Below are 27547 nucleotides of genomic sequence, written 5' to 3' on the forward strand. Positions count from 1 at the left end.
CCGCATGCAAGGTTAGCGCTGAGTGGCCCACAACGGAGCCAGAGAGAGATGCTAAGACTAATGGGCCGTCCGAGACTGTGATGGCAAAATTCGAGAGAGTGATGACTTGGCTGAAAGAGAAAGTGCCAATGCAAGACATAGATTGGGTCAGAATAGACCGAACAAGACAGGAACCCAAAGAGACAGTCCACGAATATTACGAGAGATTGCTGAAGGCGTTTAAACAGTATAGCGGCTTGGATGTAATGGATCCAAAAGACATAGGGCAATTTGTGTCCAAGTTCGTCCTGGGACTGAGACCGGATATTAGTTTAATGATTCAGCAACACTCGATTTGTTGGCAAAGCAAACCCCTAGACGAAATACTGAGATATGCCAGGTACTGCTGTGATGAGGTAGACTCCAAGGCTAAGAAACTAAAAGAGAAGTTGATGGTGGTACAGATGCAGGCAGCAGGAAAGGGGGGACAGCAGCAACAGCAGCAAGGGACAGGTACAGGAGGAAAGAAGCAGTACAGTCAGAACAAGGGCAATGAGGAGAGTTCCACCTTTAGACCCAGAATAGATATAGCTGCCTTGAAGAAAACGACTAGGTGCCACCAGTGTAACGAGGTGGGGCATTGGAAACGCGAGTGCCCCTACAATGTAGAGATAGGAGAGCAAGAGATAGAGGAGGAAGAGGTCCAGAGCGCGCCTACAAGAGGGGTGACGCCATACCAAGGAAAGGTGCTCAAAGGGGGGGGGGCTCCTCCCCGAGCCCAGTTCCCGCAACCTCCTCGAGTAGGGACTATGGGTAAGACCTATAGACAAATGCCCCTGTTTGTAGAAGGGGAAGAGTGCTATTATGTGGACCCATTAACCGGACAGAGAGTGGAAAGAGAAGACTGCACCCTCGGGGCAGCATTAGAAGTGGACCAGAGGGGACCCTATGTGGAAGCAGAAGTAGCAGGGTGCCCTACGACATTTCTGGTGGACACAGGAGCCACTAGATCCACGATCAGATCAGCTGCAGTTCCAGACCTGCCCATGTCTGGAGAGACCATACAGGTGGTGGGGGTCGCAAACAGGAGAATAACCAGCCAATTGACAGAACCAGTACAGGTGAAAATAGGGAAGTACAGCGATGAGCACCAGTTTGTGGTTTGCGATTCAAGTCCTGTGTGTCTGTTAGGAAGAGACCTGTTGTGTAAATTGAATTGTACTATATACTGTACACCTCAGGGAGTGGAGGTATTGACCAATGATGATGACGCAGATTTCAAGGTTGCAAACTCAAGAATATGCGTGGAGCTGTACCCTACTTTGACAGTAGACGAGCTCCCCTGGGACTTGAGAGAGACAGTGGCACCAGAAGTATGGGATTTCACTGGGGAAGAGATAGGATTGGTAAAAGGGGTGGACCCAGTGAAAATTGTAGTGAAACCGCATGCTGAGTTCCCAAGAACACCCCAATATAAATTGACTCCAGAAACGATTGCAGGCATAAAACCCGTGATTGAGTCCATGATTAGACAGGGAATACTGAAAGAAATCGTGGGTAGTCCATGCAACTCCCCGATTATGGGTCTGCAGAAGCCAAATGGGAAATTTCGGATAGTACAGGACCTTCGAAAGATTAATAACATAGTCGTTTCGTGTTGTCCAGTGGTACCGAATCCATCAGTGATACTGTTTCAGATTCCATTCCAAGCTGAGTGGTTCACTGTGATCGATCTTTGTCAGGCTTTCTTTTCGATCCCTCTGGACGAAGAAAGCCATTTTCTTTTCGCATTTAAGCTGGAAAATCGCGTCCTAACATGGTGTCGTATCCCTCAGGGGTATACAGAGAGCCCATCGATCTTTAACCAGCTTTTGAAGAAAAATCTTGAAAGTCTAGTACTGCCCCAGAAGTCAGTTCTGGTCCAGTACATAGACGACCTCCTCGTGGCGTCAGAAACAGAAGAAGCTTGCAGAGAGGACTCCATTGCTTTGTTAAATCACCTAGCTGCCAATGGGCACAAGGTGTCCCCGGGAAAATTGCAGTACTGCCTGACAGAAGTGCAGTACTTGGGACACAGAATAGAGAAAGGCAAACGAAAGGTGTCACCAGACAGGATAGAGGCGATCATGAAAATGAATGCGCCTAAGACACAGAGAGAGGTCAGGATGTTCCTAGGGATGGTGGGTTATTGCCGACAGTGGATCGTGAACTTTTCACTGAAAGCAAAACCTTTGCAAAAACTGACGCACAAGGAGGTGAGCGATCCGGTACCATGGGACAAAGACTGTTTGATGGCATTCCTACAGCTGCGAGAGGACCTGTGTCGTGCTCCGGCATTGGGAATGCCTGATTACAATAAACCATTTTTTCTTTACTGTTGTGAGAGAGAAGGTTGCGCGTTGTCTGTGTTAGTCCAAATCCATGGGAATGCCCGTAGACCAGTTGCTTATTTCTCGGCTACTTTAGACCCAGTAGCCGCAGCGTTGCCCGGATGTCTTAAATCCGTTGCTGCAACGGGTGTCAGCATTGAGAGATGTGAAAATATCGTCATGGGGCACCCGTTAGAGGTGTGCGTGCCCCATTCTGTTGAACTGTTGATGACCAGGACCAAAACACAGCATCTGACCAACAGCAGGCTCACGCGATATGAGCAAGTTATTCTTGCTGCAGAGAATGTGACCCTCAAGAGATGCTCTGTTTTGAACCCTGCTACCTTGATGCCACTCCCAAATGATATCGAGGATGATGATGAATGTACAGACCATGACTGTCTTGATGTGACTGAACTATGCACCAAACCCAGACCCGACATCGTAGATGAGCCACTGACCGACCCAGACGAAATTTTCTTTGTCGATGGCTCATGTGTAAGAGACGAAGTTGGGCAGTTGAGAGCAGCTTATGCTGTTTGTACAATTACTGGAGTTGTGGAAGCTGGGTGCCTGGAAGGAGTACACTCCGCTCAGGTAGCCGAAATTATTGCCTTGACACGTGCTTGTTTGGCAAGCAATCAAATTCGAGTCACCATATACACCGACAGCCAATATGGTTATGGGGTAGTTCATGATTACGGGCAGTTATGGTCTCAAAGAGGCTTCATGACCTCTTCAGGCTCTCCCATTCGCAATGGAGAGTTTGTGCGCCTGTTGTTAGAGGCGTTGCAATGCCCAGCAGGTATCGCAGTTGTAAAGTGCACCGCACATACCAGAAATGAGGACTTCGTTTCAAAAGGCAATAGATATGCTGATGAAGTTGCGCGGTATTGCGCGGAACAAGGGTACTCTTTCACAGAGGTGGAAGTGGGTGGAATAAATGTAAGGACTGAATTAGCCATGATACTGGAAACTGTTGATTCTTGGGATGAACTGTCAAACATGCAAGAAAATGCTCCTGATTCTGAAAAAGAAACATGGGAAAAGGCAGGATGTGTAATGGGTGAGTCCCATTTTTGGGTCTCAGCAGACGGCAGAGCAGTGTTGCCCAATGTGATGGTGAGTCCAATGGCTAGACTCATACATGGTCCCGTACACCTAGGGAGAGATGCTATGCTGAGAGTGTTTAGACAGACTTGGTACAATCCTAAGTTTAGAATAGCAGCAGAAGCAGTGTGCCAGCGTTGTGTGACCTGTCAGCAGCTGAACGTAGGAAAAAGAACACCAGTTGCACTGAGCCACATAGGAAGGTCTGGAGGTCCATTCAATCGAATGCAGATAGATTTCATTGAAATGCCAAGGTGCAACCGCCTCCGCTATGTCCTGGTGGTTGTTTGTGTGTTCTCCAGATGGGTTGAGGCATACCCTACACGTAGGTGCGACACCCTCACAGTGGCCAAGTTACTGCTCAGGGAACTCATTCCGCGCTTCGGGGTGCCGGCCTTTTTGGAATCAGATAGGGGAACACATTTTAACAGCGAGCTTGTGAAAATGATTTGCGCAGCTCTGAATATTGATCAGAAGTTGCATTGCAGTTACCGACCAGAAGCCTCAGGAATTGTGGAGCAGATCAATGGCACGATCAAGGCCAGAATAGCCAAAGTTTGTTCCTCAACGACCCTGAGTTGGCCTGACGCCCTGCCATTGGTTCTCATGAGCCTTCGTAGTACCCCAGACAGAAGAACGGGGTTATCACCACATGAGGTGTTAATGGGGAGAGCAATGAGGCTGCCATCTGTCCCAACTACTGCACTGTTAAATATCACAGATGATATGATCCTGGACTATTGTAAGGGGCTGTCTGACGCCATTCGTTCTGTGTCCCTTCAGGTGCAGGCTGCCGAGGTTCCATCGTGCCAGGGCCCGTGCCATGACCTGTACCCTGGGGACTGGGTCCTGGTGAAAAAACATGTGAGAAGAAGCTGCTTGGATATTCGTTGGCGTGGGCCCTTCCAGATCATCCTGATCACGAACACAGCTGTGAAGGTGGGAGGCCTGCCCAATTGGATCCACGCGTCACATACGCGAAGGGTTCCAGCACCTCGGGAAGAAACAGCTCCTCTCTCGGATAGAAGTCCAGCAGAGGACCGGGAAGCCATAGAGGGGGCTAGCCAAGCTGTAGAGGTGCCAGCGGAAGCAGGGAACGAGTCTGACCAAGCTGAGGACGGTCAGTACAACAGCGAAACGGAAGACGCTACAGAAGGGGAAAGTAGCTGGGAGTACGAGTCAGACACTGACAGGTCTGACCGGGAGCGAGAACAGACAAGAAGACGAAGGAGTAGAAGGGCACGTGGAGAAGCTAATTGGCCGCAAAGAAGGAGCTCTAGCCTGAGGTCAACTCCAGAGGTAACCCTTCCTCCGATATCAGAAGACTCAGACCCAGAAGAAGGTGCTCAGGGCGCTGAAGCACCCGACCGAAGAAGGTCAAGAAGAGTGCGTGTGCCTAACAGAAGATACTCCACACCTGAGTGGACATATCTGGCGACAGATGTCTGCGAAACAGGAGACAGGGAGGATTCGAGCGGTGGTGGTGTCCAGTTCTGAGCCCATCGTCACCGTGGAAATACGACTGTTGGTACCCGGAGTAGAACAGGAAGGGTCACTAACATTCATGCTCCCCAGACCTCCCCGCCTCAGCAAGTTAAAACACATGTTCCTTTCAGAATTGCAATTCCCCGACTTTGGTACAACGATAACAGCACATGAAGAGCACAATCTTCGTTTGGAAATACTGAACTATGCTATTGAAGCTGCAGGCACAGGCTTGATAGTAGACTGTTAAAGGACTTTGTAAATAAAGTGAACAGGAAAAAAGAAGATTACCTAGCGCCCAGGAAGCAGAGAATTTTAGGGAACTTCCCTTGAGTTGATGGAGAAGGGCTAGGGTTGTCTTTATTGAACTGTTAAAGGACTTTTGCGAAGAAGGTTGTCAGCTTCCAGCTGTGTGGACTCTAAAGACAAAAGGATTAAAAGAGACTGTAAAGGAACGAGAGGAAAAGAACTTTTTGCTAAGATAAGAGAGAGCCACATTGTCTGACGAAATGGAGGCCGGCACCCAGAACCGCAGAGCTAAATGTATAATAGGTACACTAATAGTAGGAGTGATAATATTAATAGCTTTAGTGGTAACAATTTCTTATGTAAAGGGACATGAGGAAGAGGCAAAGGTAACTGATGTGAACTCTGTAGAAACGCTTACACCTACTGTTGCTGGTGAGAAAAGGGAAAACACTCAAGAGAAAGCGTTATTAGCTGCAGAAGCCCGTAGGTTACACGTAGATGAGTCCCAAGGAGACTTTAGGTCAAATGCTTATGCTAAACTTTTATATGAATACGTGGATGCCATGGAGGTTAAGGATTGTTACGTCTGCATGCAGTTGCCGGCGTCTGTAGATGAAGGCATTCGATATCACCACCTCCCGCTGACATATGGCATTACATGTAGCTTATTGCTTAGTATATTTTATGAAAGAGACAGTTTTGAATACTATTTCTCCAATTATGATTCAGTGTTGCCAGAAGTCCCAAATTATAAGCAGATGAACAAATGGGACTACTGGAAGAGTGAAGACAGATTGGCCAAGTTCTTCATTCCTTGGATTACCTTAGATACTTCACATGCCCGTAGAAATAACCTGACATGCAAGGTGTCAGAGGTCGAGAAGAAGTTCATAGGGCAGGTGGATGATCGTTACAGGAGACAAAAGATTTTGAAAAAATCAGGACAATGGAAAACAGATTGGACCGAGGAAGAGAAGGCACACAAGAGAAAGGGTAGTAGTGGTCCAATAGCTTTAGATAAGACGCAGAGAGGAAAGCTATGTCTTCACCGAGCCAAAACGTATTATGAAAATGTATACGTGGGAGAAGTCGACTGTGAACATGCTTTCAATATAGAGTATTATACTAAAGATTTCCTGAAGGGAATGCAAGTGATTCCAAATGTGTATTTTGTATGTGGAAGAAATGCCTACGTGAGACTACCTGACAACTGGTATGGATCATGTTACTTAGCAATTGTCTTCCCCAAAATATATCATGCACAAGACTTAGTGATCATTGAGGGCAAGACATCATCGAGGGGAAGGAGAGATATAGGAGATGCAGAAATGGTTGGAGATGTCTTTGGAGCTATGTTCCCTCTTTTGGGAGTAATCCTTAATGATGTTAAAATTAGACGACTGGCAACAGTTGTCGACAGGTTGTCTGCCAGCACTGCTCAGTCCTTAATGCTGGTAGAAGGAGAGATGCAATCGATAAGGGCTATGGTTCTTCAGAACCGTCTTGCGTTAGATGTCCTACTAGCAAAAGAGGGCGGAGTCTGTAAGGCTTTGAAGGTCCAGGAATGCTGCACTTACATTCCAGACAATTCAAAACCCCTTGAAAAAGTTATTAGGAACATAACGAATATTCACAAAGAGATCGAAGACTTGAGTAGAGAAAATGTCTGGGAAAAGGTGGGCCACGGAATGAGTGAAGTTGGAGGGTGGATTTCCACCTTAGGCAAAAGCTTTGTGTGGTATATACTAAAACCTATCATCATAATATTGATCTGTGGGATTATATTGTGGGGATTGGTGAGGGTATTCAAATGGTACAGAGCAAGAAGGTCGGAAAGGGCCCAAAGAGAACAGCTGCAGAGATTGGCTGCCATACAAGATAATCAGTACAGGAGTCTGAGGGCTCTGGAAGCGCAGAGACAAATCATGCCAGCAATAACTGCAGTCTAAATGTTAATGATGACCCCGAGAGGTCATCAAAGGGGGGAACTGAGAGAGCGCAAACTGATCTAAATGTATGAGTGCATCACACTTACCTGTAGTAAGCACAAATCATGAGGAGAAATGCCATGAGTGCTAATAGTATCTATAATTATATTCTGAATGTATAGCTAATGTAGAGATTTAAGTAGAAGTGGAACTAATACAGAAATGTGTGACTATATGATTTTAGTAGATGTGATTATTTCTGAATCCATGTCGTGTAGCTGTTAAAATGTAAGATGGTATGTGGTTAAACGCAGAATGTGGTAGGCCTTAGGGCCAGAGCTAAAAGGGAAGGTGTTTCTTTTCACGACATAGATTGTATTAATGTTTTGGTCATTGCATTAAATGGGCCATGATTTATAGAGATGTTTACTGAATAATAGAATAAGAATATTAACATGCTTTAATTAATGAAGAAGTTGAAATGCTATAATCATGATGAGAAATATTGTAGGCCTGAATTATTTTAACATTGATTTATACGTACATGTCTGGGCTGAGAAATGTTGCAAGCCTTTTTTTTGGAAGTCTATGAGAGTTGGGTTCTTGGCTACAGATATCTGTCTGCAAAGGAAAAGGGGGAATCCAATTATAAATGAATGAATAGAGGTCTGTTCAGTAGACGGCCTAGACATGGAGGAGGGTTCCGGAATGTTTGAGGGGTATCAGCGGGCCGGAGAAGAGTCTGAGAAGCAAGGTCAACTCTAACGTATGAGGCCCAATACAAAGCATCATGGAAAAAGCCAGAAGCTACACCACGTGAGAGGCGTCTTGCGAGGGGCGTCTCAAATGTTGTTGACTGTTTTGTATTAGGGACAGCACCCCTGGGTGGAGTTAGAGCAGATGCCTGAGGACCCTTTAGAGAGCGGCTGGGTAGGCAGAGAGGGGTCATGACTGGAGAACTATAGGTTTTCACCAAGAGACTTAGAGTGAGTGACTTCCCTTGGGGGTCATTCACTGCTGACACCTTTGTTAGGTTGGGTTTTGGTTAAGTAGGGATACCATCTAGAGCAGGGTAGGGACAGCCTAACCTGTGCGTTTTCCTCCAACCTAAATGAAGGAGAGATATGCGTCAATGCTGATAGCTTTATTATTCTTAGAACTTGTGTTAGTGATTTCCGTTGCTCGTCTGAGGGCTTTCCGAGAGCACATGTATGTAATTGGACCTGTGTATCTCGTGAATCTCATTCTGAGATGTCTGTATTTGCAGCTTATCATTTCTTTACAATAAACTTTTGAAAGCTAGAAGTTGTTTGTGATCTTTGGGAGCAGAGTCCTTTATTGGGTGAACTAGCTTGCAGAGCGGGGCACTTTCATCCTCCAAGACAGGCAACAAAGGTTCAGTCGACCAGATCGAGGTTTGGATCAATAGATATAAGGTATCGATCAAAATCTCGCCCTTCCACATTTGTCATTTGTCCCATGAGAAGCCAGGAAACCACGCCCATAGCTCAGTAAAGGAGCCATGTCTAATTTCAGCTCCAGTGCTAGACATGTATGAATACAAGATTGTGGATATTTCCATATATTGTGGTAACATGCTTCGCCACACCTCAGATAATAGCACCTGTGTGTCTGTGCGATGAAACAAAAGGTTATTCTTTCTCATGGGCTTTCATGCAAAGGTGCACTGGCTGTTGCAGAAGCTGGGCTGTAGTAGAACCAAGTGAATTCCACTAGTAAGGCTGGAGCTGACTAGATGTTTTAGTGGTTACTTCTCAGTGGGCTTGAATCGGAATATGTTTTTGAAAAGTTTACTCGTAGTTTTTCTGGGGAATTCCTAAAATTGTGGAAGTCATTCTACTTATTTGGAAGCTCAAATACTTCCATGCATCACGTTTTGGGCGAAAAAGACTATTATTGAACATAAGTAAGTAAATATATATCATGCAAGCCACAACCCTCCTGCCCTACGCAAGGATCCAGTGGGATGTTCAAGAGTTTCCATTCAAGGGAACCCAGAGAGAGGTTTAGAAGCCATCTTTCCCATCAAGTTGCATTCAGAGAGTGTAAGCGTATGGTCGGTTTTCTGCTGTCAACAGCAATTTCTGCTTCATCTACATCTATAAAACCCAGGGCCTCCACAGCAACGAAGGGAATATCCGGAGAAGGACTTTGTGATGTGACAAATGGGGTTAGAGTTAAGAATGCATATTTCACCACAAGGCCAACAAGCAAGAGGGAATAGGACATACAGTATCACTCCAGCCCACTGCCAAGTAGATCTTCATCAGATTCTGTAGTGCTGGCTTTAGATGGACAGCTGTATTTATTGCCTGATGCAAGAAAGTATATTCTGCCATTATCCTTTATCAGTTATCACTGGCTACATAAAACTTTGTTTAGGGTTTCTGTTAATAGACTCAAAATCTGAGGTATGCATAGTAACATTAACCCGCTCTTCAGCTCTGTGTGGATGTTAACATATATCTGCCACGCAGAATTGGAAACTGTCACATTGATTTTGCGACCTTACTAACAGTCTGTTCAGATAGCCCCAGGCAGCTCTATGGAGGCTCAGAAAGTAAACCCTTCAGTGTTACAGATCGAACAAAAGTCAGACCACGGCTTTACTTGTGTGTGAGTTGTCTCAGTGGTTTTATTGGTGAATTCTTGCCATGGGGACAGCCAAAGTAAGCCTGCTGTGTTACCTAGTTATGTGGTCTCTCAATTATGTCATCATTTATTCCTGGTGCAGGGAGCTATGATGGGCAGGAGGACGCACTACAAAGCGCCTTGCTTCGAAGGAAAGATCTCCTACAGAGACTGCGAGTAAGTAATGGTATGCATGCCAAGAGGACTTTAGAGTCGAAGACATTGTGGGGCAGATGTATCAAACGATTTTTTTTGTCACAAACGCTGCGATTTGCAAAATAGCAGCGTTTGCGACAAAACAATCAGAAAATGCGATGTATTATTGAAATTGCATCGCAAAATTAAGAAATCGCAAAATTTGCGATTCCTTAACTTTGCGTCAGAATTTAAGGAATCGCAAAATGCTATGTATGAAGCACTCAAGTTGTGCGATTTCTAATTAAGAAATCGCAAATTACCACCAATTACCAAATACTGATTCTCAAAAAATCTCTATTTGAGAATCGCAAATAGGTATTTTGATACATCTGCCCCTGTGTTTCTTATGTGGAAGTAGCAAATATTGTTCTTATTATTAATGTGCAAGAGAGTGCTTTGACTCTTGAACCTCACGCTCAAGAGAGTTTAATCCATTTTGGAAAGATTTATCCTTCTTCCTGTCATGCTTTGTCTCTCGTTCTCTTGAGTTTGGTCTCAACAATTAGTTTTCCAAAAACCATTAGTGTTTCCTCTCCCACACCAAGCAGGGATAACACACTCACACTCAGAAGAATGACTGTTCTTACTGGTCAGAGAATCTTCCCTCTTATACTTAGAGGAGTCTGTCTCACTCATGAGGGCACTCCCTTTGTTAGAAGTTGGCCTGGTATGTGCTGTCCACTAGTTAAAGTGGGCACCCTGTACCAGTCCAAACAACCCTTATGATGATTAGGTTAAAGATAACCTTTATGAAAGCTATCCTAGTGGTAGCTATGGAGAGCAGCCTTCAGGCTAAGTCTTGAAGGAATGTAAAGCCGCTTGTTTTACCAGTTCAGAACCTCCTGAATAACCAAATGAAAGGAGAACCACACAAGTGTTATATAAAATATATATATTTATTACTAAACGCTCTCTACTAACCTCTATATGAGATTAGAGCACTAGGCACACAATACTTAATCAATAGAACAACAGAAAATAGCACAATACACAGCGGGCTCCAGGGGGAGACAGAACCATATACTAAAAAAGTATATACCAACAACCACTTCACTAGACACAGTGTCTATAGCACGTAGAATCACTGGGAACCCAAGGATCCACCCAAAGGAGTGACACAGGGAGCCCACGGAGGACGGGTGCAGTGTGAGAACACAGACGCGTGTTCCGTACAACTCTAGGGGAAAGTCGCGGTTGGAAAATTACAGTTTAAGGACAGTTCGGAGGGGACTTCAAGCAAACCCTTTGGAACATAGAATGTTCTAAGGCCAGCACCCTTGTGAGTACCGCGGTACCCGTGTTACCTATCCCAGGAGAGCCGGGTGCATAGAGGTCAAGTGGTGTCGGAAACCCTCATTGTTTTCAATGGCGTGATGCAAAGAAGTGCTGCTGCCGGGAAGATGAAAAGTGTCCGGTGGAATCCACACCTGGATCCGAGGTGAGAAGAACCTGAAAGCAGAGGGGACAGAGTCTGGGTCACTTCAGGGTGACCTGGGGCTCGGTAGACGAATGCCCACCGATGTCAGGTGCTTCAGGTGTGAAGATTGGATGCTTGACTCTGCAGCGGGAACCAGGAGACGTCGACGATGACCAAAGTCCGGAGGTGAGCTGAGCCATAAAGGATGTCGAGTGCTGAGGGGTCAGTGTCCAGATTAAACACCAACAAGCCTTGGCAAGTGCAACCCATGCGGGCAGAGAAAACAAGTCACGGTGAGGACCAGCAAGGTTCTGGAGACTCTTCAAGCTATGGGGAGTCAGGGCACATCTGGAGCAATCAGGGAAGCCCAAGGGAAATCAAAGTTACCTTCACAGGGACCCACAGGCCAACAGACCTTGGATCGCAAAGGGACCTCAAGCCGAATCACGAAGTACAGGCCCACGGAGCACTCGTGGAGTGGAGGCCGGAAATCTTCAGTGGAAATATTGCTTGGGATTAGGACTACATATAGCCCAAAACATAGCCTCAAGGACTGCTAAAAAGCATATGCTGCTGCAAAAGTACACCGTGCACAGGGGTTTGGGTTGCACGGTCCCCACGAGGAATACTGGTCTCAGAATTGCTAAGAGAGTACATCAACCTCAGAGACGCTTGGAAGCCCACCTCCTGTGTTGCAGAAATCTATAGAGTCCTCAGGAGCTTGAGAGATGCAAACCGGTCAGATGCGTTAAGGTGCCTGCTGCTGCAGAGGAGTAACTCCTTTACTCCCAGGGAGATTCTTCTGTTATCCAACGAAGTGCAGACCGTCGAAGTACTTGGTTTCTGCTTGCAGAGTTTAGTCAGGGTTCCTACTTTATACCTAAGGAAGGGGTTGGACACACTCTGGGGACCCACCTATGGGAGGGTCAGGACAGAGGGGTGGCTACACCCATGTCCTTTGTCCATTTTCGTGCCAGAGCAGGAGCACATGGCTCCTGCAACCTGTTTGAGGTGAACAATGCACAGGGATAACAAATGTGCCCCCAGTGCAGACTTTCAGGCACTCTCAGAGTGCACCCACCCAGCCCCAATACACTAAATCCTGTCTGGGAGGTGGTTACACCTCCCTGTGACAGGAAGCCTATTGTCAAGCCTTCCCCTGCTCGAGCTTTGCTCAGCAGGAGGAGGGCAGACTCGTGTATGTGGCTGGCAGCATCCATTTTGTGATGCCCAGGTCGAGAAAGCTGGTACTGGGTATACCAGTGTTTCACATAAGTCCCTCTAGAAGGGTAACTGCCTGGGAGGCATGATTCCAAGGTGTTTGACACCAAACACGACATGTTTCTAAGCAGCTGTTTTAGAGTTAGCATTTACAGCGTGGTTATAATGCACTTAAGTATATATGGTTTGGCTGCATCACAGACAACCCCGGAGAACAGATTCTGAAGGCTAAAGAGGGGCTCTGCTCATGCAGGGGCACCCTCTCACACAAAACCCAGCACCCTGCCTTCAGGATTGATAAGGCCTGCCAAAGGGGTGACTGATAAGTTTATATGTGCAGTGATTTAAAATAGATATAGGTAACCTATATCTAAGTAAGGGGTGCATGCACCACCTTACACAGGCTGCAGTAGAAGACCTGTGGTGCAATTTCGAATGGTCTCTCAGGGGTGGCATAATACATGCTGCAGCCCCTGGGAGGCCTCTGGGGTACCTATGCCCGGGGTACATGGTGTACCATATACCAGGGACTGATAAGGGTACCTCAGTATCCAATCTGGAGTGTACCTAAAGTATATGTAATCAATTTAGAGGAGAAAGCAGCTAGACTGCGGTCCTGAATAGCAGGATCTCAGTCAGTCTAAGTCGAAAACAGTGAAACATCAGCAAAAAGTGGGGATAACTATGAGAAGTACATCAACCTCAGAGACGCTTGGAAGCCCACCTCCTGTGTTGCAGAAATCTATAGAGTCCTCAGGAGCTTGAGAGATGCAAACCGGTCAGATGCGTTAAGGTGCCTGCTGCTGCAGAGGAGTAACTCCTTTACTCCCAGGGAGATTCTTCTGTTATCCAACGAAGTGCAGACCGTCGAAGTACTTGGTTTCTGCTTGCAGAGTTTAGTCAGGGTTCCTACTTTATACCTAAGGAAGGGGTTGGACACACTCTGGGGACCCACCTATGGGAGGGTCAGGACAGAGGGGTGGCTACACCCATGTCCTTTGTCCATTTTCGTGCCAGAGCAGGAGCACATGGCTCCTGCAACCTGTTTGAGGTGAACAATGCACAGGGATAACAAATGTGCCCCCAGTGCAGACTTTCAGGCACTCTCAGAGTGCACCCACCCAGCCCCAATACACTAAATCCTGTCTGGGAGGTGGTTACACCTCCCTGTGACAGGAAGCCTATTGTCAAGCCTTCCCCTGCTCGAGCTTTGCTCAGCAGGAGGAGGGCAGACTCGTGTATGTGGCTGGCAGCATCCATTTTGTGATGCCCAGGTCGAGAAAGCTGGTACTGGGTATACCAGTGTTTCACATAAGTCCCTCTAGAAGGGTAACTGCCTGGGAGGCATGATTCCAAGGTGTTTGACACCAAACACGACATGTTTCTAAGCAGCTGTTTTAGAGTTAGCATTTACAGCGTGGTTATAATGCACTTAAGTATATATGGTTTGGCTGCATCACAGACAACCCCGGAGAACAGATTCTGAAGGCTAAAGAGGGGCTCTGCTCATGCAGGGGCACCCTCTCACACAAAACCCAGCACCCTGCCTTCAGGATTGATAAGGTCTGCCAAAGGGGTGACTGATAAGTTTATATGTGCAGTGATTTAAAATAGATATAGGTAACCTATATCTAAGTAAGGGGTGCATGCACCACCTTACACAGGCTGCAGTAGAAGACCTGTGGTGCAATTTCGAATGGTCTCTCAGGGGTGGCATAATACATGCTGCAGCCCCTGGGAGGCCTCTGGGGTACCTATGCCCGGGGTACATGGTGTACCATATACCAGGGACTGATAAGGGTACCTCAGTATCCAATCTGGAGTGTACCTAAAGTATATGTAATCAATTTAGAGGAGAAAGCAGCTAGACTGCGGTCCTGAATAGCAGGATCTCAGTCAGTCTAAGTCGAAAACAGTGAAACATCAGCAAAAAGTGGGGATAACTATGAGAAGCATATCCTAATCTCCTACACCCTTTAACACCAGAGAGATTCCTATCTAATACTCAGTAGAGTTGCCTGTCTCACACTAAAGACCGTTCTGTCCCACATGTGGATAGTTTACATGAAGAAGTGTTTTCCATGTCACTCAAGAGAGATATAATATTTAGAATTGCTCATGTCACACTTATGCAACATTGCAAGTCAAATAATAATGAAAAAGTCTGAGCATATGCAAGAGGAAATGGTCTCATTTTTATTCTTCTATAGGAACAACATATGCTGGAAGAGCTCTCCAGGCCACACACTTGGGAGGGATCCCGGCGGAAAAACTATCGTATGGATCCCGTTGTGCGGGCTCCACCAATCCAAGTCTATCATCCGCCACCACCACCACCTCCTGCAGAGCCACCCAGAATCATACAGCAGCAAGTGAGTCAATGCTTGGAGAATACCTATGAGGGACAGGAACAACTTTGTGTATGAGATGTGCGTGTGTGCTAGTGAGTATGAATGGGTTTAGTACTCCATGTTAAGGAAGACTTATTGTGCGGGCATACAAAAGCTAAATGTGTATATGGATTACCTTTATGTTGACCAAATGTGTGTGTCATGGCCTGTGGCCCTGGTCTGTCAGTGACTGACGTTATGTGAACCTGACTAAGCTACTCTTTGAATCAACTATAAAGAGCTGATGGTTTATTGCAATATTACATTTGCACAAAGACAATTAGTGTGGAACCAGTGAGAGTGATATTGCACACATCTTGTATTTTGTCCTCTTGTGTCTTGTAGTGGCCACCACAGCAGCCAGCCACCATTATCCAACAGCTCCCTCCACAACAGCCACTCATCACGCAGATTCCTGCTCCACAATCATTTCCGCAACAGCGCTCTGGGAGCATCAAAGAAGGTCAGTACTCTAAAGTGGTATTTTTACCTTAGTACTGCTAGTACTCCAACCCTGTGCCCTATAAACAACAAGGAAGCCCCAGCGGCCCAGGGTGATATTGCGTATACTTTGCAGTGATGGTTTTGTATTTTGACGATTCTAAAAAAAAACGATTTAAACCTAAACAACAAGGAAGGCGAGACCTTTAATGGGCCTGTTGGTGCTCCCATATGTCACCATCCTAGAAGCATTTGTCCTACCACGCTCCAGGAGCATGAGGAACGTGAGTGCTGCAGCTGGCCATCTCACTTTTCACACACCACCTGCTCTGGAGGCATTTCTGTTTTTTTATCTTTCATTTTAATTTTTCAAAAAATAAACAGCATAGACAGTGGCATTATACAAACATAGTGTTCCGACGGTGGCAGAGAAAGTTGATACACGGTCAGCAATTTCAACCTAAGATCCAATAATTACTGCTCTGTGTTTTTACTCCTAGCATCTAAATACCCCCATCTAGCACATTGCCCAATGAGTGGAAGCTAGCAGGTCCACCCCCTTTCATATTGATAATATTCTCAGTAATGGCATCCCATTTCTATTCATCCATCAAATTGCTTCCCTCCCTCAGATTGGGAATGTTCTCGCATTTCTATGTCAACATCTTTCCTCTGTACCCCTTCCATCAGTAAGTTGCTGCAAAGGCAGACCACAGCTGACCCTAATTGTTTGTCCCTTGGTTGTGATGTATGGGGAAGTAGCATTGCATGCCTCAATCCTATCACTATAGCACACCATATATTTATGCCAGTCTACAGTGATAAGTAGAGGGCCTCTTCCACAGCATCCGATAATATTCTTGGCAGTAGCTACACCATGGCAATAGAAGCAGGCAGTTCTTTAACAAATCACAGAAGTGACATCACCGGCGTTTGCTCGTCTCGTGCATTAGGCATGCTGACATGGCATTAAAAATCTGCTACCAGTATTCTTGAGTCCCCTGGTATATCCTTGCCAGATGTAGGAAATATGCATTTTACTTTTTTATTTTTATTTTTAAATCCTTTTATTGAATTTTGAAAAAAACATACAAATCTGCATTGTCTTGGCGACATGTGGCACACTCTATGTCCACATCCAGGCCAGATAGTGTTGATTTGCCCATTATACAGTCTATGCAGGTATTTATAGTGTATCAAGCAGTGTCTATTGATCAGTGGTACATATGTTTGGTTTGTAAGCAACAATGTTGCCATTGGTTGTTGGCCAGCTCTATCTCCGGGTCCACGTCCCTATTGTCACCTACCCGAGAAATCCTTTATCTATCCAATATCATGGTACTGTATAAGTGAGATATGATGTGTCTTGGTGTTGCTAACATCATGATGAGCTCTAGAACACTGAATGTATTGGTTGCTGTGGAAAGAAAAACGTTTTCCTCAAAAACTAGCCATTAATCTATAATAAAAACTGTCTAGTGTTTTGGTGTTACAAGAGCAATTTGAACTGGTGAAGTGTCAAAAACATGCCATCTAGGTAAAAACAACAGGAAACCCATTGGGGGGGGGTATTTAGTCAGGGGACCCTTCAACACCACCAATCATCACTTCCCTTAACGTGGGCAACAAAATGTCCCTTTTCCCTGCCTTCCCTTTCCATAGCCAGTAGATGAGACATCCGCAAGACACTGTAGGGCATATTTACTAGAAAATGTTGGAGCATGGAGCTGCATCAAATCGGGCAGCGCCGTGCTCCGACATTTTCAAAGCGCAGTGATGAACTGTATTTATTACAATAACGGTGCACCCCTATGTTATCCCTAGCGCTTGCGCTAAAATTAGCTGCCTAGTGCAAAAACCAGGCACACTTGCACAATAGTGCAAGGGTGCCTGCATTGCAGGGAGTGATTGCTTAAGTGCAGGAAAGTGTCCCTTCCTGCACATAAACAATCCATAATGGCTATTTGTTACTTCTATGTGTGCTGCATTCTGCAGCACACATAGAAGTAGCAAATCGTCATTATTTAATGATTGTTTATGTGCAGGAAGGGAAACCTTCCAGCACATAAACAATAATTAATGGCTTTTTGCTCTTTCTATGTAGGCTGCAGAAAGCAGCACACATAGAACAAGCAAAAATGAGGAGAAATAAAAGCATTTCTCCTTGTGCGCGATTCTAACGCCTGCTCTTGCATGGCGTTATTTTTTTGCGCTGCCACAGATTTACACCTCCTTGTAAATCTGGGACAGCATCAAAAAGCAATGGGTGTTGCGGTGGAACCCCCACAGCAACACCCAATGCACGACCCTTTGCCGCAGGGGACTGCAGCGGAAAGGGGCACTTTTATTAGGTGGCAGTAAGCCTTGCTAAGTGGCCTAGCGCCGCCTTGTAAATATTGAAAATGGCGTTACGCCACCAGAGTGACACTCCAGTGGCGATAGGGGACTCTAAATATGCCCTGTATTCTCTATAAATTCCCCTCACCCTTGGCGACTTGCACCCTGCCATGGATTTCATTGCCTTCCTTACCTTAGCCTTGGTGATGGGCCGCATTATCAGGTTCCACTCGTGGTCCTCCAGCTATGTATTGTGGCTTTCGCTAGGTTATCAATTGCATCCTCATTTGTCTGCACCTGAGGTGTGTAGAGTTTCGTATAATAGCCAGCGAAAGTAACTGTGATGGTTGAAGTGCAGCTACATACGTTCTTATTTTCTCCTTCTATTGCTAGTACCTCCTGAGAGGCCTGGTCAGACATATCACACTAGCTAGTGTACCGTGGTGTCTCGCTCCCCCCATACTGCCAAGGCGTCACATATTTAGTTATACATTTATTGTCCGCATATAATAATTATATTACCAACAGAGCCCACCTTAAGCTATCCTCATTCTTCAATGATATAATGTGACATGCTTGGAAGTGTCAATGCTAGCCAGGCTCTGCGTCATCTATCTATAACCTACCCATAGGTATATAGGTTATTTCACTGATTCAATTATGCATGTTTTAAAATCCTCAATTAGGCTGAATAGCATTATGATAATAAGGATGCAGTAACTAATCTAGCATCGCTCTAAGAATATTTCATTTCGGGGATGTTGCAGTTTTACTCTATCAGGCAGACCTATCCTTCAAAGGTGGAGGTCTCATCTCCCCGTCTCTTTATACAGTTTTCAGTCCCTGAATTCGACATCTGCATATCCTATGCAGCATTCCCAGGGTGATATCTGCTGTTTTTTAGCATTCTTGCCCTCATGGATGATCCTCAACCTGGCCAGGAATTACATGGCTTAGTACATCTGCGTTTGTTAGAATTTTTCTCGATATCAGTAAATGATCATCTGGCTTTCTCAACAATGATTGTGAAGTCAGGGTATATAAATATAGACTCACCTTCAGATTGTAAGACTGTTTTCATGCACAACAATCTAAGTATTGCATCATCGTCTCAACAGTTCAGTGGACGAACAATTATTGGTCTTTGGTCAGCCCCTGGCCTCAGTCTAGGAGCCAACCAGCAATGCACCCTCTCCATTATAATAAGAAGCACAGCTGCTCCCTGTCAGGCGTCTCAGTAACCAGCCTCTCTACAAACTGCTCCATCTTCCCCATGTTTGCAGATTCCAGGATTCTAAATATGCGTATATTGTTCCTGCGGGGCTGAGCATCCAAATCTTTATTTTTCGTACAAATTAGTTCCAGCACTTTCATCATTTAAGATGAGCCTTTCGCCACTAGCAACTGTCTGACATCATTCTTTCTTATATATTTTTTATGGCTTCCCTTCTTAGCCAATCCTCCTTCATATGATCTATATGTGCATAAAAGCATGTCCATCTTTTCTACAATGGTGCATAAGTTTATCTGCATATCCAAGAGTAAGGCTTTCGCAGCCCCTTTGTTAATTGTTCCCACCCTCCTCACCCATTGAAAGTTCTTGATCTCAATAAGCATATATGCAAATATGTTTTTGTATTGTTGCTGTCAGGTGTCCCTATTACAGTCCCACTGAAAGCCCATGTCATCTCTTGGTATGTTTGCTGGGGAACAAGGTGCAACATATCACCAAACATAGAATCCACAGCGTAACACACAAGGGACTGAGAGAGAATATCTGTAGCAGAGCCCACTCTTAGAGGTTTTATCTGTTTTAAGGGACGGTCACTCTGTCTGGATAGTCTCATTGGCAGTAGACCAACTGGAAGACAAAAGGTGTACAGTAAGTATATTATATCACCTAGATGGCAAGAACAATTAACAGTGGAAACAAGCCTTACCGGTTTCATCAGCGAATACTGCTATGATCGCCCGGGAACTGACCTGGAATTCGATCCAGGCACCTGGACGCTGCTTAACACACAAAGGTATGTTAAATGGGACAAGGATAGCACAACCAATAATGAAGGCAGGGTTGAGACTAGTTCAATGGTAAAGGAAAAACCAGCAAACACTGAAGGGACGCCAAAATGGGGGCAAACTAAAGTCAGAATCTGAAAGCCAATGAACCGCACAACACCTTGCCAAGCACAGGACTGGAATGAGGCAATAGGGCTCTACCTTCCATTGCCTGGAAATAACTCCAACCCAGGAAGTATGCACATGAAAATAACTAACAGTGTTATAATGCATTTTCTCGTGCTCTATCGACCTGTTCTCCAGCACCTTCAGTAAGTGGCGGCTCCTCCTTATGGCCCACTTCTGCTGTGGAACAGTAAAAAAAAGGAAAAATACAATGATAATAACGCGATGTTTATTCTTCTCTGCTGCGGCAGCAGGAGGGCGTGGCTGCTCTGCTGACAGAGCAGGGGAAGAGCGGCGGGCACACTAAAGTGCGCATGATGCTTTTACTGGCTGTCTTGGGCCGGCCAAACAGTCATGTTCACTTTAGCATGTTCTCCATGCAGACTACATTATAGCCTGCATGGAGAACATGCCCAGGCCCTCAGTCCCCATCTGAGCGCCAAACCATGGTGCTCAGACCAATCACAGCGCAGCATTGCAGCATTGTGATTGGCTCAGGGGAGCCTGGTTGCTTCCTTTTTGGCTGAGGAAAGACAACATGGGACAGAGAGGAGGTAAGTGATTTTTTCTTTTTTTTTTGCAATAATACCTCTTTACCCCTTTACCCCTCTCACCCCACTTACCACACCAGATCCGTGCTGGCCGCCACTGCCTCCAGCCCCCGCGGATCTGTTGTTTTACCTCAGTCCTAAAACGTACCAGTGTCAATGTCCACAGTGTCTCCTCAATACATCCCCCTCCTATGTCTCATAAGGAGACAGTGTCTGCTGCAAAGCCACTCTTATGTTGTTTGCCAGTGTCCGCCGCTATGAGCTCATCCCTCTATTCTACGGTGTCTTTTCCACTAGCTGTGAGGTGTGTGCTAGTTTCAGGTGGAGGGGTGCAACACTCAATCCTCCTGCGGCTCACAAAATACGAATGTCTATTACAGAATCACTTATGTATTGCTTGTCAATGTCTGATGCTATAGTCCCTCATCTCTGGTAGCTGCATCTTTTCTACCAGCTGTATAGCGAGTGTATAACACCTCCTCTTCCATCCCATCTCTGTTGATGTTGTGAATTCCTTCCCCCCCCCCTCGTCGACCCCCATTTTCCTTTTCTGAGCACTGCTGTCCTCCCTGCCTACAGGCGCTGGCCTGGTGCCTGTCCCCTCCGTTATTCTTAGTTTCCCATGGTGGTGTCAACGCTTATACATCAGGTCTTTGTGAATCATAACAATTTTAGCAGCTGGCTTATTCTTTTTATCTCTTTGCCTCTGCAGGGCAAGGCAGTATTCAGCACCTAGGGCCCATCCAACATGGGGCACCCACGGCCCATCCAACATGGCGTAGGCCGCTTGCCTTCCCCACGGTCCACTCTGATGCCTCCTCTGCCTCAGGCGTCCTTGCAATATATATGATAGTGCTTCATCTCACACCTTTTCAGATCCTGCCTCTGACAGGGCCATAGTACAGCAGGTTTTGTAGGATGATGATGTATTTCTTGTCAATGCTTTGTTGTCTTTCGGTGGAGCAGCCATTTTTTGCAGGCTCTCTGGTGCCCCCTCTGGAGGCATTTCTGCCTTATGACTCTGGGTGCATCAAGTATGCCGAGTGCCTAATTAGGCCCTTTGGAGCCCCTCACATGTCCCTTTTACTTTGACACAAGTGGCACTTTGCAGTGTAAGCATCAAGTTGGTTAATGCGCAGATACCAATGGAGCCTTTATTGGCTCCGGCCTACTAAAAGCAGGAGGACAATGGCTCCCGATAGAGTCACGAAGAATTGTGGCTCAAGGTTTGACTCTCTGACGCCTTGACTATGGCGACTCACTTTACCTGGACACTCCAGTGTTGGTCATTAACGAACTCCAAGTCATTCAGGACGCTGCCACTTGCATATTGTGAGGCATTTGTAAAACAGGGTCAGCCCTTGCAGGGCTGAAAAGTCTCCATTGTCCACCCATAAGCTGCAGAGTACAATTCAAGGAGTTATGTGTTTTGAAGAATAACCGTAGTCTATACACAACATTATGCATCACACATCAGGCAAAACATAAAGTGGTCCCACGCGTTCTCCATCAGCTGGTCACCTCCCACCGGTCCAACAGGGCTCTCTTGAGTTTCTTGCTGTTCCCAGAGTTAAGAGAGCTAGAAGTGGAGAACCTAAAAACGTATCTGTTCCCCTAATCACCTTTAATTAATTTACCCTTTCTCCAGCACTGATAGCGCTGGGAAGGCTTTTGTCAGGTAGCCATGCACTGTATAAAACAGGTGAATCGGATAGATTAGAATAGACAGGGTGTTTGAGTGGACAAGTTAGAGTCTTTGAGGGAACCACTGTAGGGGAACTGTATTTACACATTTAAAGCTACTAACTGATTAATAGTTGCCAACTGGCCTCGGATCATGTGTGGAACCTTCTGCTAGCGCCCTTATTTGACCTAAAATCAGTGTGCATGCCGGGATATTTTCTCCAATCACACAGTGTTAACAACAGACTGATAAGTCCCGGAATGTTGTTAGCTAAAATCCAGAATCAGCTCAAGTTGACAGACATGAAATGGGGCGCCCTGGCTGGCAGCAGTGTACGTTCAACAACTGTGCATAATAAGGCAGGCATGACTTGGAATGAGAAAAGCAACATTTGTTTGAGGATGTAGTTGGCTGTTGTGGACCAGTGTGCTCAGGTGTCAATAGACTAACCCAGATGTGTTCTTTTGATTGAGTGAAAGTGGGAACATTCATGTAGAAACACCAATCACACCCACACAATGCTGTAGTAACGTAATTTAATTGATAGAAGCAATAATAATGCATTGAACAGAATAATTATAAAAATGTGTGATTTTTGTGATTTCCCATAACGCTTGCAGAAATAAAACTAATATAGAGTTATCAACATGAGAGCGAAGTCAACACAGAAGATTTCTCTGATCTCACTTCTAAGCTTTGCTAGAGACTCCATGATGGTTTTCGCAACCAGCGGCAGGACGCGGACAGGTCGGGCCATGCACCTACATGATCTATCCCACATGCGACATCTCATTGATGTCAAGCGTTACATTTCAGCCTTTTAGAGCTTATAAGTTGCCAATCATTCTCATTGATCCAATGTGTAAGCTCTGGCTCCATACTCCGGTGATGTGGCTATTAACAGTTTGACTCAGATGGTCTGTGTTCATTGATGGCTGTTGCATAGCCCAGTCCATTCTCCTCTTGAGCTGTGGAACCGGTTTATGTTCTTCCATCCTTGTCATTGATGTAGGTCTAGGTCATGCCAAGGTGCTATGTCGCCCCATGAAACGATCCTGAACTTTGGTGGACTATCTAGGGGAGAGAACATTAGTGCAATATGTATTGCTTGCTTTCAAAACCCTTGGCAGGGAATTTTCTAACAAAAATCACACATTAAAAATGGTCTCCGGAAAAGAAGCACATTTTCACATTTGCACACACATCAAGAAAACGAAGTTAACCCTTGCATAACATTGAGAGTCTTGCACAAACTGAGCCCTTTGTCCTACACACTGGCACAGCAAAGTTGGAACAAGGTCCATTTAGTTCCTTTTATGGCTGCAAATGGAAAGTGTAGGTTTAGTTCTCTTTTAGTGCAACTCGATTTCAAGATGGCCTTCAAACACAGACCCCATTCCACGATCTCTATAAAACAGACACCAATCCAAGATAGCCACCAATCAAAGACCCAAATCCACATTATTTAAGTGTATCTTTGCTCACCAGCCGTTCCTGTCAGGCGATTCCTGTTCTGGGTGTTCACCCTCCTGTCATGTGATTCATGTTCCCAGATATAAAGGGGTCTTGAGAGCAGATCCTGGTAGTGACGGGTGGGTGTTTCGCGCGTTCTTTGCGTGTATCCTGTGATTAGTGTCACATATGCTGAGCAGTAATCACGGATTGAAGAGGAGTAGGCATCCCCTTCAGGGAGCAAGGTGGTGCATTTAGACACCGATGGACTATGTTTACGGGCCTGTGGGGCGTTAGACCCAGGAGAGTATAGTACCAGGAAGAGGCGGGAAACTGTGGTTCCTGTTGGATTGTATTGTGGACGACACATATTTGTTGTGAGATGTAAGAGCAAGGATCAGATATACCCTTGTCCTGATGATGCCATAAGAAACTAAAGGCTGAAACGCGACCGCAACACCGTCGACAAAATAAGGAGGAGTCCTGCTGAAGTATTGGGCGAGCAAAACTTACCAGGATGCCGTCTGCAACCGGGACATTTCTTGTTTTCCTCCGAGACGTGGGGACGCTTGCCAACGGTCCCCCCCGCTGCCGCTGCCTCATTCGACCCCAGTGCACGGCCGCCGAGGGGGGGGGACTACATCCCCCAGGTGCCCTTGCGGCCGGACGCCGCACACGCCGATTTCGCGCCAGGCAGCGCAGAAAAGACCGCTGGAGTTCCCGCGTCGCTGGGCGAAGCCTGGGCCCGTTTGAGCCCGTTAGAGAACGTTTGAGGACGGGACGGGGCCTTCTCCTTAACATCTTCACTGGAAGGTTAGTGCAAAATCAATCATTCTATAAGCTGTGATTGCGCTACATTAGCGAGTAAACACTTAGGCATTGACTCTATTTGACCCTATTTCTGTATCACATAATGTCTTCACCCATGGGCAGAAAAGGTAGAAAATCGATCGCTGGCGGCTCTATAGTTGGAACTCTGGACCAGTTCCTAATAAGAGCCCATGAAATTGTACAGACAGAAAAAAGACTGTCCCTGGATATTGCCTTAGAAAAACGTTCTTCACTGGGTATCCTGGCTCAGGCTCGGTCACCGCTACAACCTCATGTTTCAGAATCCATCGAGGCAAGCTGGGATAATGCAGGAGAAGGAAATAGCATACTGCATCAGGCAGAAAGTCAGCCTTGCCTCACTGTAACTGATGACGTAACCTCGAGCTTCAGGAATGTATTGAAGCTACCCCCTAGCACTCTCACCGGATCATCGGTTTTATGCGTTAAGACCCGGTCTGCATGTAGCGCAAAGCAGGGTCTGCCCCAACTAATGTCAAGTCAAACTTCTAAAAGGAAACGTGGGGGCGCAAATGCTAAAGGAAAGAATGCTAAAAAACGGAAAGTCAACACAGATGATATGACTGCTGCATCACCAGTGCTCCACAGTCCGGATCCAGGCCAACTCCCTAGTGAAGTGATAACCCTGTCCTCGATTCCTGGTGACGAGTTACCTACCGAGCTGGGGTCAGACTTCTGGACTAAATTGGAATCCATTTTTAAAAAAACATGTCTCCCAATTTATGACAGACTAGACATAATTGAAAATAGACTAGCATGCCTTGAACTGTCATTTGCTTCGGCCCAGGCACGGACTGAATCACGGGCCAAAGTTCTCAATGTCAACCATCCAACATTGCCTGAGCATCCAAACGAGATTGGTCACCCTAATGGCCAGTTGATTCTTAGTAAAACTGTTGAGGTTACAGACACTGTTGTTCCACTGCATATCCCCTCTTTTCCTCCTTTGGGAAATCAAGTTGTACCTACTCAATCTGTGACGAGCGATGGGGCTGTGATGGGGGAAGTCGATAGGGTGGTACCACATATTTCACAAGCAAACCTGGATACTCCTTCTGTACCACTAGTAAAAAGATTACCGTGTATAGATCTCCCTCCCGAATCCATCCCCTATGTGGTGGTACTTGTGGGGGTCCCTCCTTTAAGTCAGGATAAAAGGGAGGAGTACAGGGACCTCAAGAATAAGTGTATCCATTGGCTTAACTTTAATCGTCCCTTGCCAGTGAAGGTATCGGCTGAAATCCTGTTCGCAAGGTGTGTAGATTGGGTGGGTCCTCAAAAAAAGTCTATTGAGGGAGATTGTATCATTGTCAACTTTAGGGATAGAAGGGCTGCGGAATATATTTGTGATTGGCCCGTGGCAAGTTCAGCAACCTCAATACGTTCCCTACCCCTTACTTACTTTTATCGAGCGTTACACCAGCCCACCAGAAATATGCTACCAGCAAGGGGTATAGAGCTTAAGGGTAATGAAGAAGGAACAAGGTTGTTTAATGGTTTTGACAGGCTGTCTCGGTTGGAGGATTGTGATTGACAGTCCCCTCCGTCCAGACATGGGGTATATCACCTAGATCTCAGTCAGGGAATTGTAAGCAGGGGAATTGACTTATCTCGAGGAAGAGTTAATGGTGATGCTGAAACATTAGCCTCTAACTCTATTGGTATGGAACCAGAATTAGGGAATAGCAATCTAGTCCACCTGTGTGATGAGACACCACTATATCCACTTATGGGAGAAATAACTTTGATCCTACCATCTGGTCCTGGTAATGTGGATAGGCAATATGATTGCCCAGGAAGGTTGGACTCTGTTGGTGGTCTGTCTCGTGGAAATGGGACTACTTCGATGATATCTTGGAACCTAGCGGGCCTGGGTCCAAAACTAGCGTCACCGGAGTGGTCCGATTTTATTGAACAATTTGACATCTGTCTCTTTCAGGAGACATGGTCAGTAGATCCTGTCTTCCACGTAGGCTAACTTAACTTTTATGTTCCAGCGATAAAGAAAGACAGGGGTCGCCCGGCTGGTGGGCTAGTTATATGGGTCAGGCAGGACCTAGGATGTAACATTCAGCAACGTCCAGTATGTAATAGTGATATCCTCGTAGTGAGATTTAGTATTCCTTCAGGTATTAGCCTAGATATCTTTAATGTCTATGCTCGAGGCCACCCAGGGGAAAAAAAATGTGAGGTTTTAACTGTCTTGGAAGAGCTGTTCGCGACTATGCCCCCAAATATCTTGCCTCTTATAGCGGGGGACTTTAACACAACCTTTGAGTCACTAGGGCATGACGATCAACGCCTCACTGAAGAGGACGATTCTAGGTGGGATATCCCCTGTCTTGAGTTGGCTCCTATAAAAAAATGGACCGAGGCGGCCATTCAACTGAAAGGATTGTGTATGGGTAATCATCTCAGGGCAGCCAATGGGCGCACTCTATCAGATAGGCTAGGAACTAAAACCTACGACAATTTACACAGGTCTAGTCGTATAGACTATTTGCTTGTTCATTTAAGACTGTGGCCCTATCTTAAGGATATGGTGGTAACTAGCCCTATTGAGAGTGACCAAAATCCATTTACATCTATTTTCAACATGTCTTTAGCTGAGGGTGTACCAGTCCCACAGGATGTTATAGCGCCTGATCTTGTCTTAACCAACGATATGCGCCATTTAAAATGGAGAAGAATCGTTGAACATCCTGAAATTTTGGCCACTATTAACAAGGATGTAACTAACGTACTAGCTGTGCTGGGGTGTAGCGATGTTAGTGTGGATTCTCGCTCCATTGTGACCGATGTCCATACCAAACTCTTTGATCGCTTAAAATCTTACTTCTGTAAGCCTAGCACAGGTAGGATTAAAAAGGGCAGGAAACCTGAGGGATGGTATAATGTGGCCTGTCGACAAGCTCGGGTTAGCCTCAGCAGGGCCCTAAAAATGAGTGACGTATGCAAAATAAGGGCAGCTCGGGTCTGCTATAGGAAAACCCAGTTGGAGGCAAAAAAGCTTTGGGATGAGGATAAGTGGAAAGAACTTAAAGATGCCTG

The 27547-nt window shown here is 45.9% G+C and overlaps 1 protein-coding gene across 1 annotated transcript in view; it reads left to right on the top strand.

Annotated features, from left to right (window-relative positions):
- The window catches only part of C3_1H21orf58 (chromosome 3_1 C21orf58 homolog), a 142107-nt gene that overhangs the window by 62738 nt on the left and 51822 nt on the right, over positions 1 to 27547 (top strand). The window contains exons 3-5 of the mRNA XM_078683819.1: positions 9876 to 9949; positions 14819 to 14980; positions 15344 to 15461. Coding sequence (XP_078539945.1) covers positions 9876 to 9949; positions 14819 to 14980; positions 15344 to 15461 — 354 coding nt within the window. The remainder of the gene's footprint in view (positions 1 to 9875; positions 9950 to 14818; positions 14981 to 15343; positions 15462 to 27547) is intronic.

Source organism: Lissotriton helveticus, chromosome 3_1, assembly GCF_964261635.1.
Source record: "Lissotriton helveticus chromosome 3_1, aLisHel1.1, whole genome shotgun sequence".
In the NCBI taxonomy this organism is placed as follows: domain Eukaryota; kingdom Metazoa; phylum Chordata; class Amphibia; order Caudata; family Salamandridae; genus Lissotriton; species Lissotriton helveticus.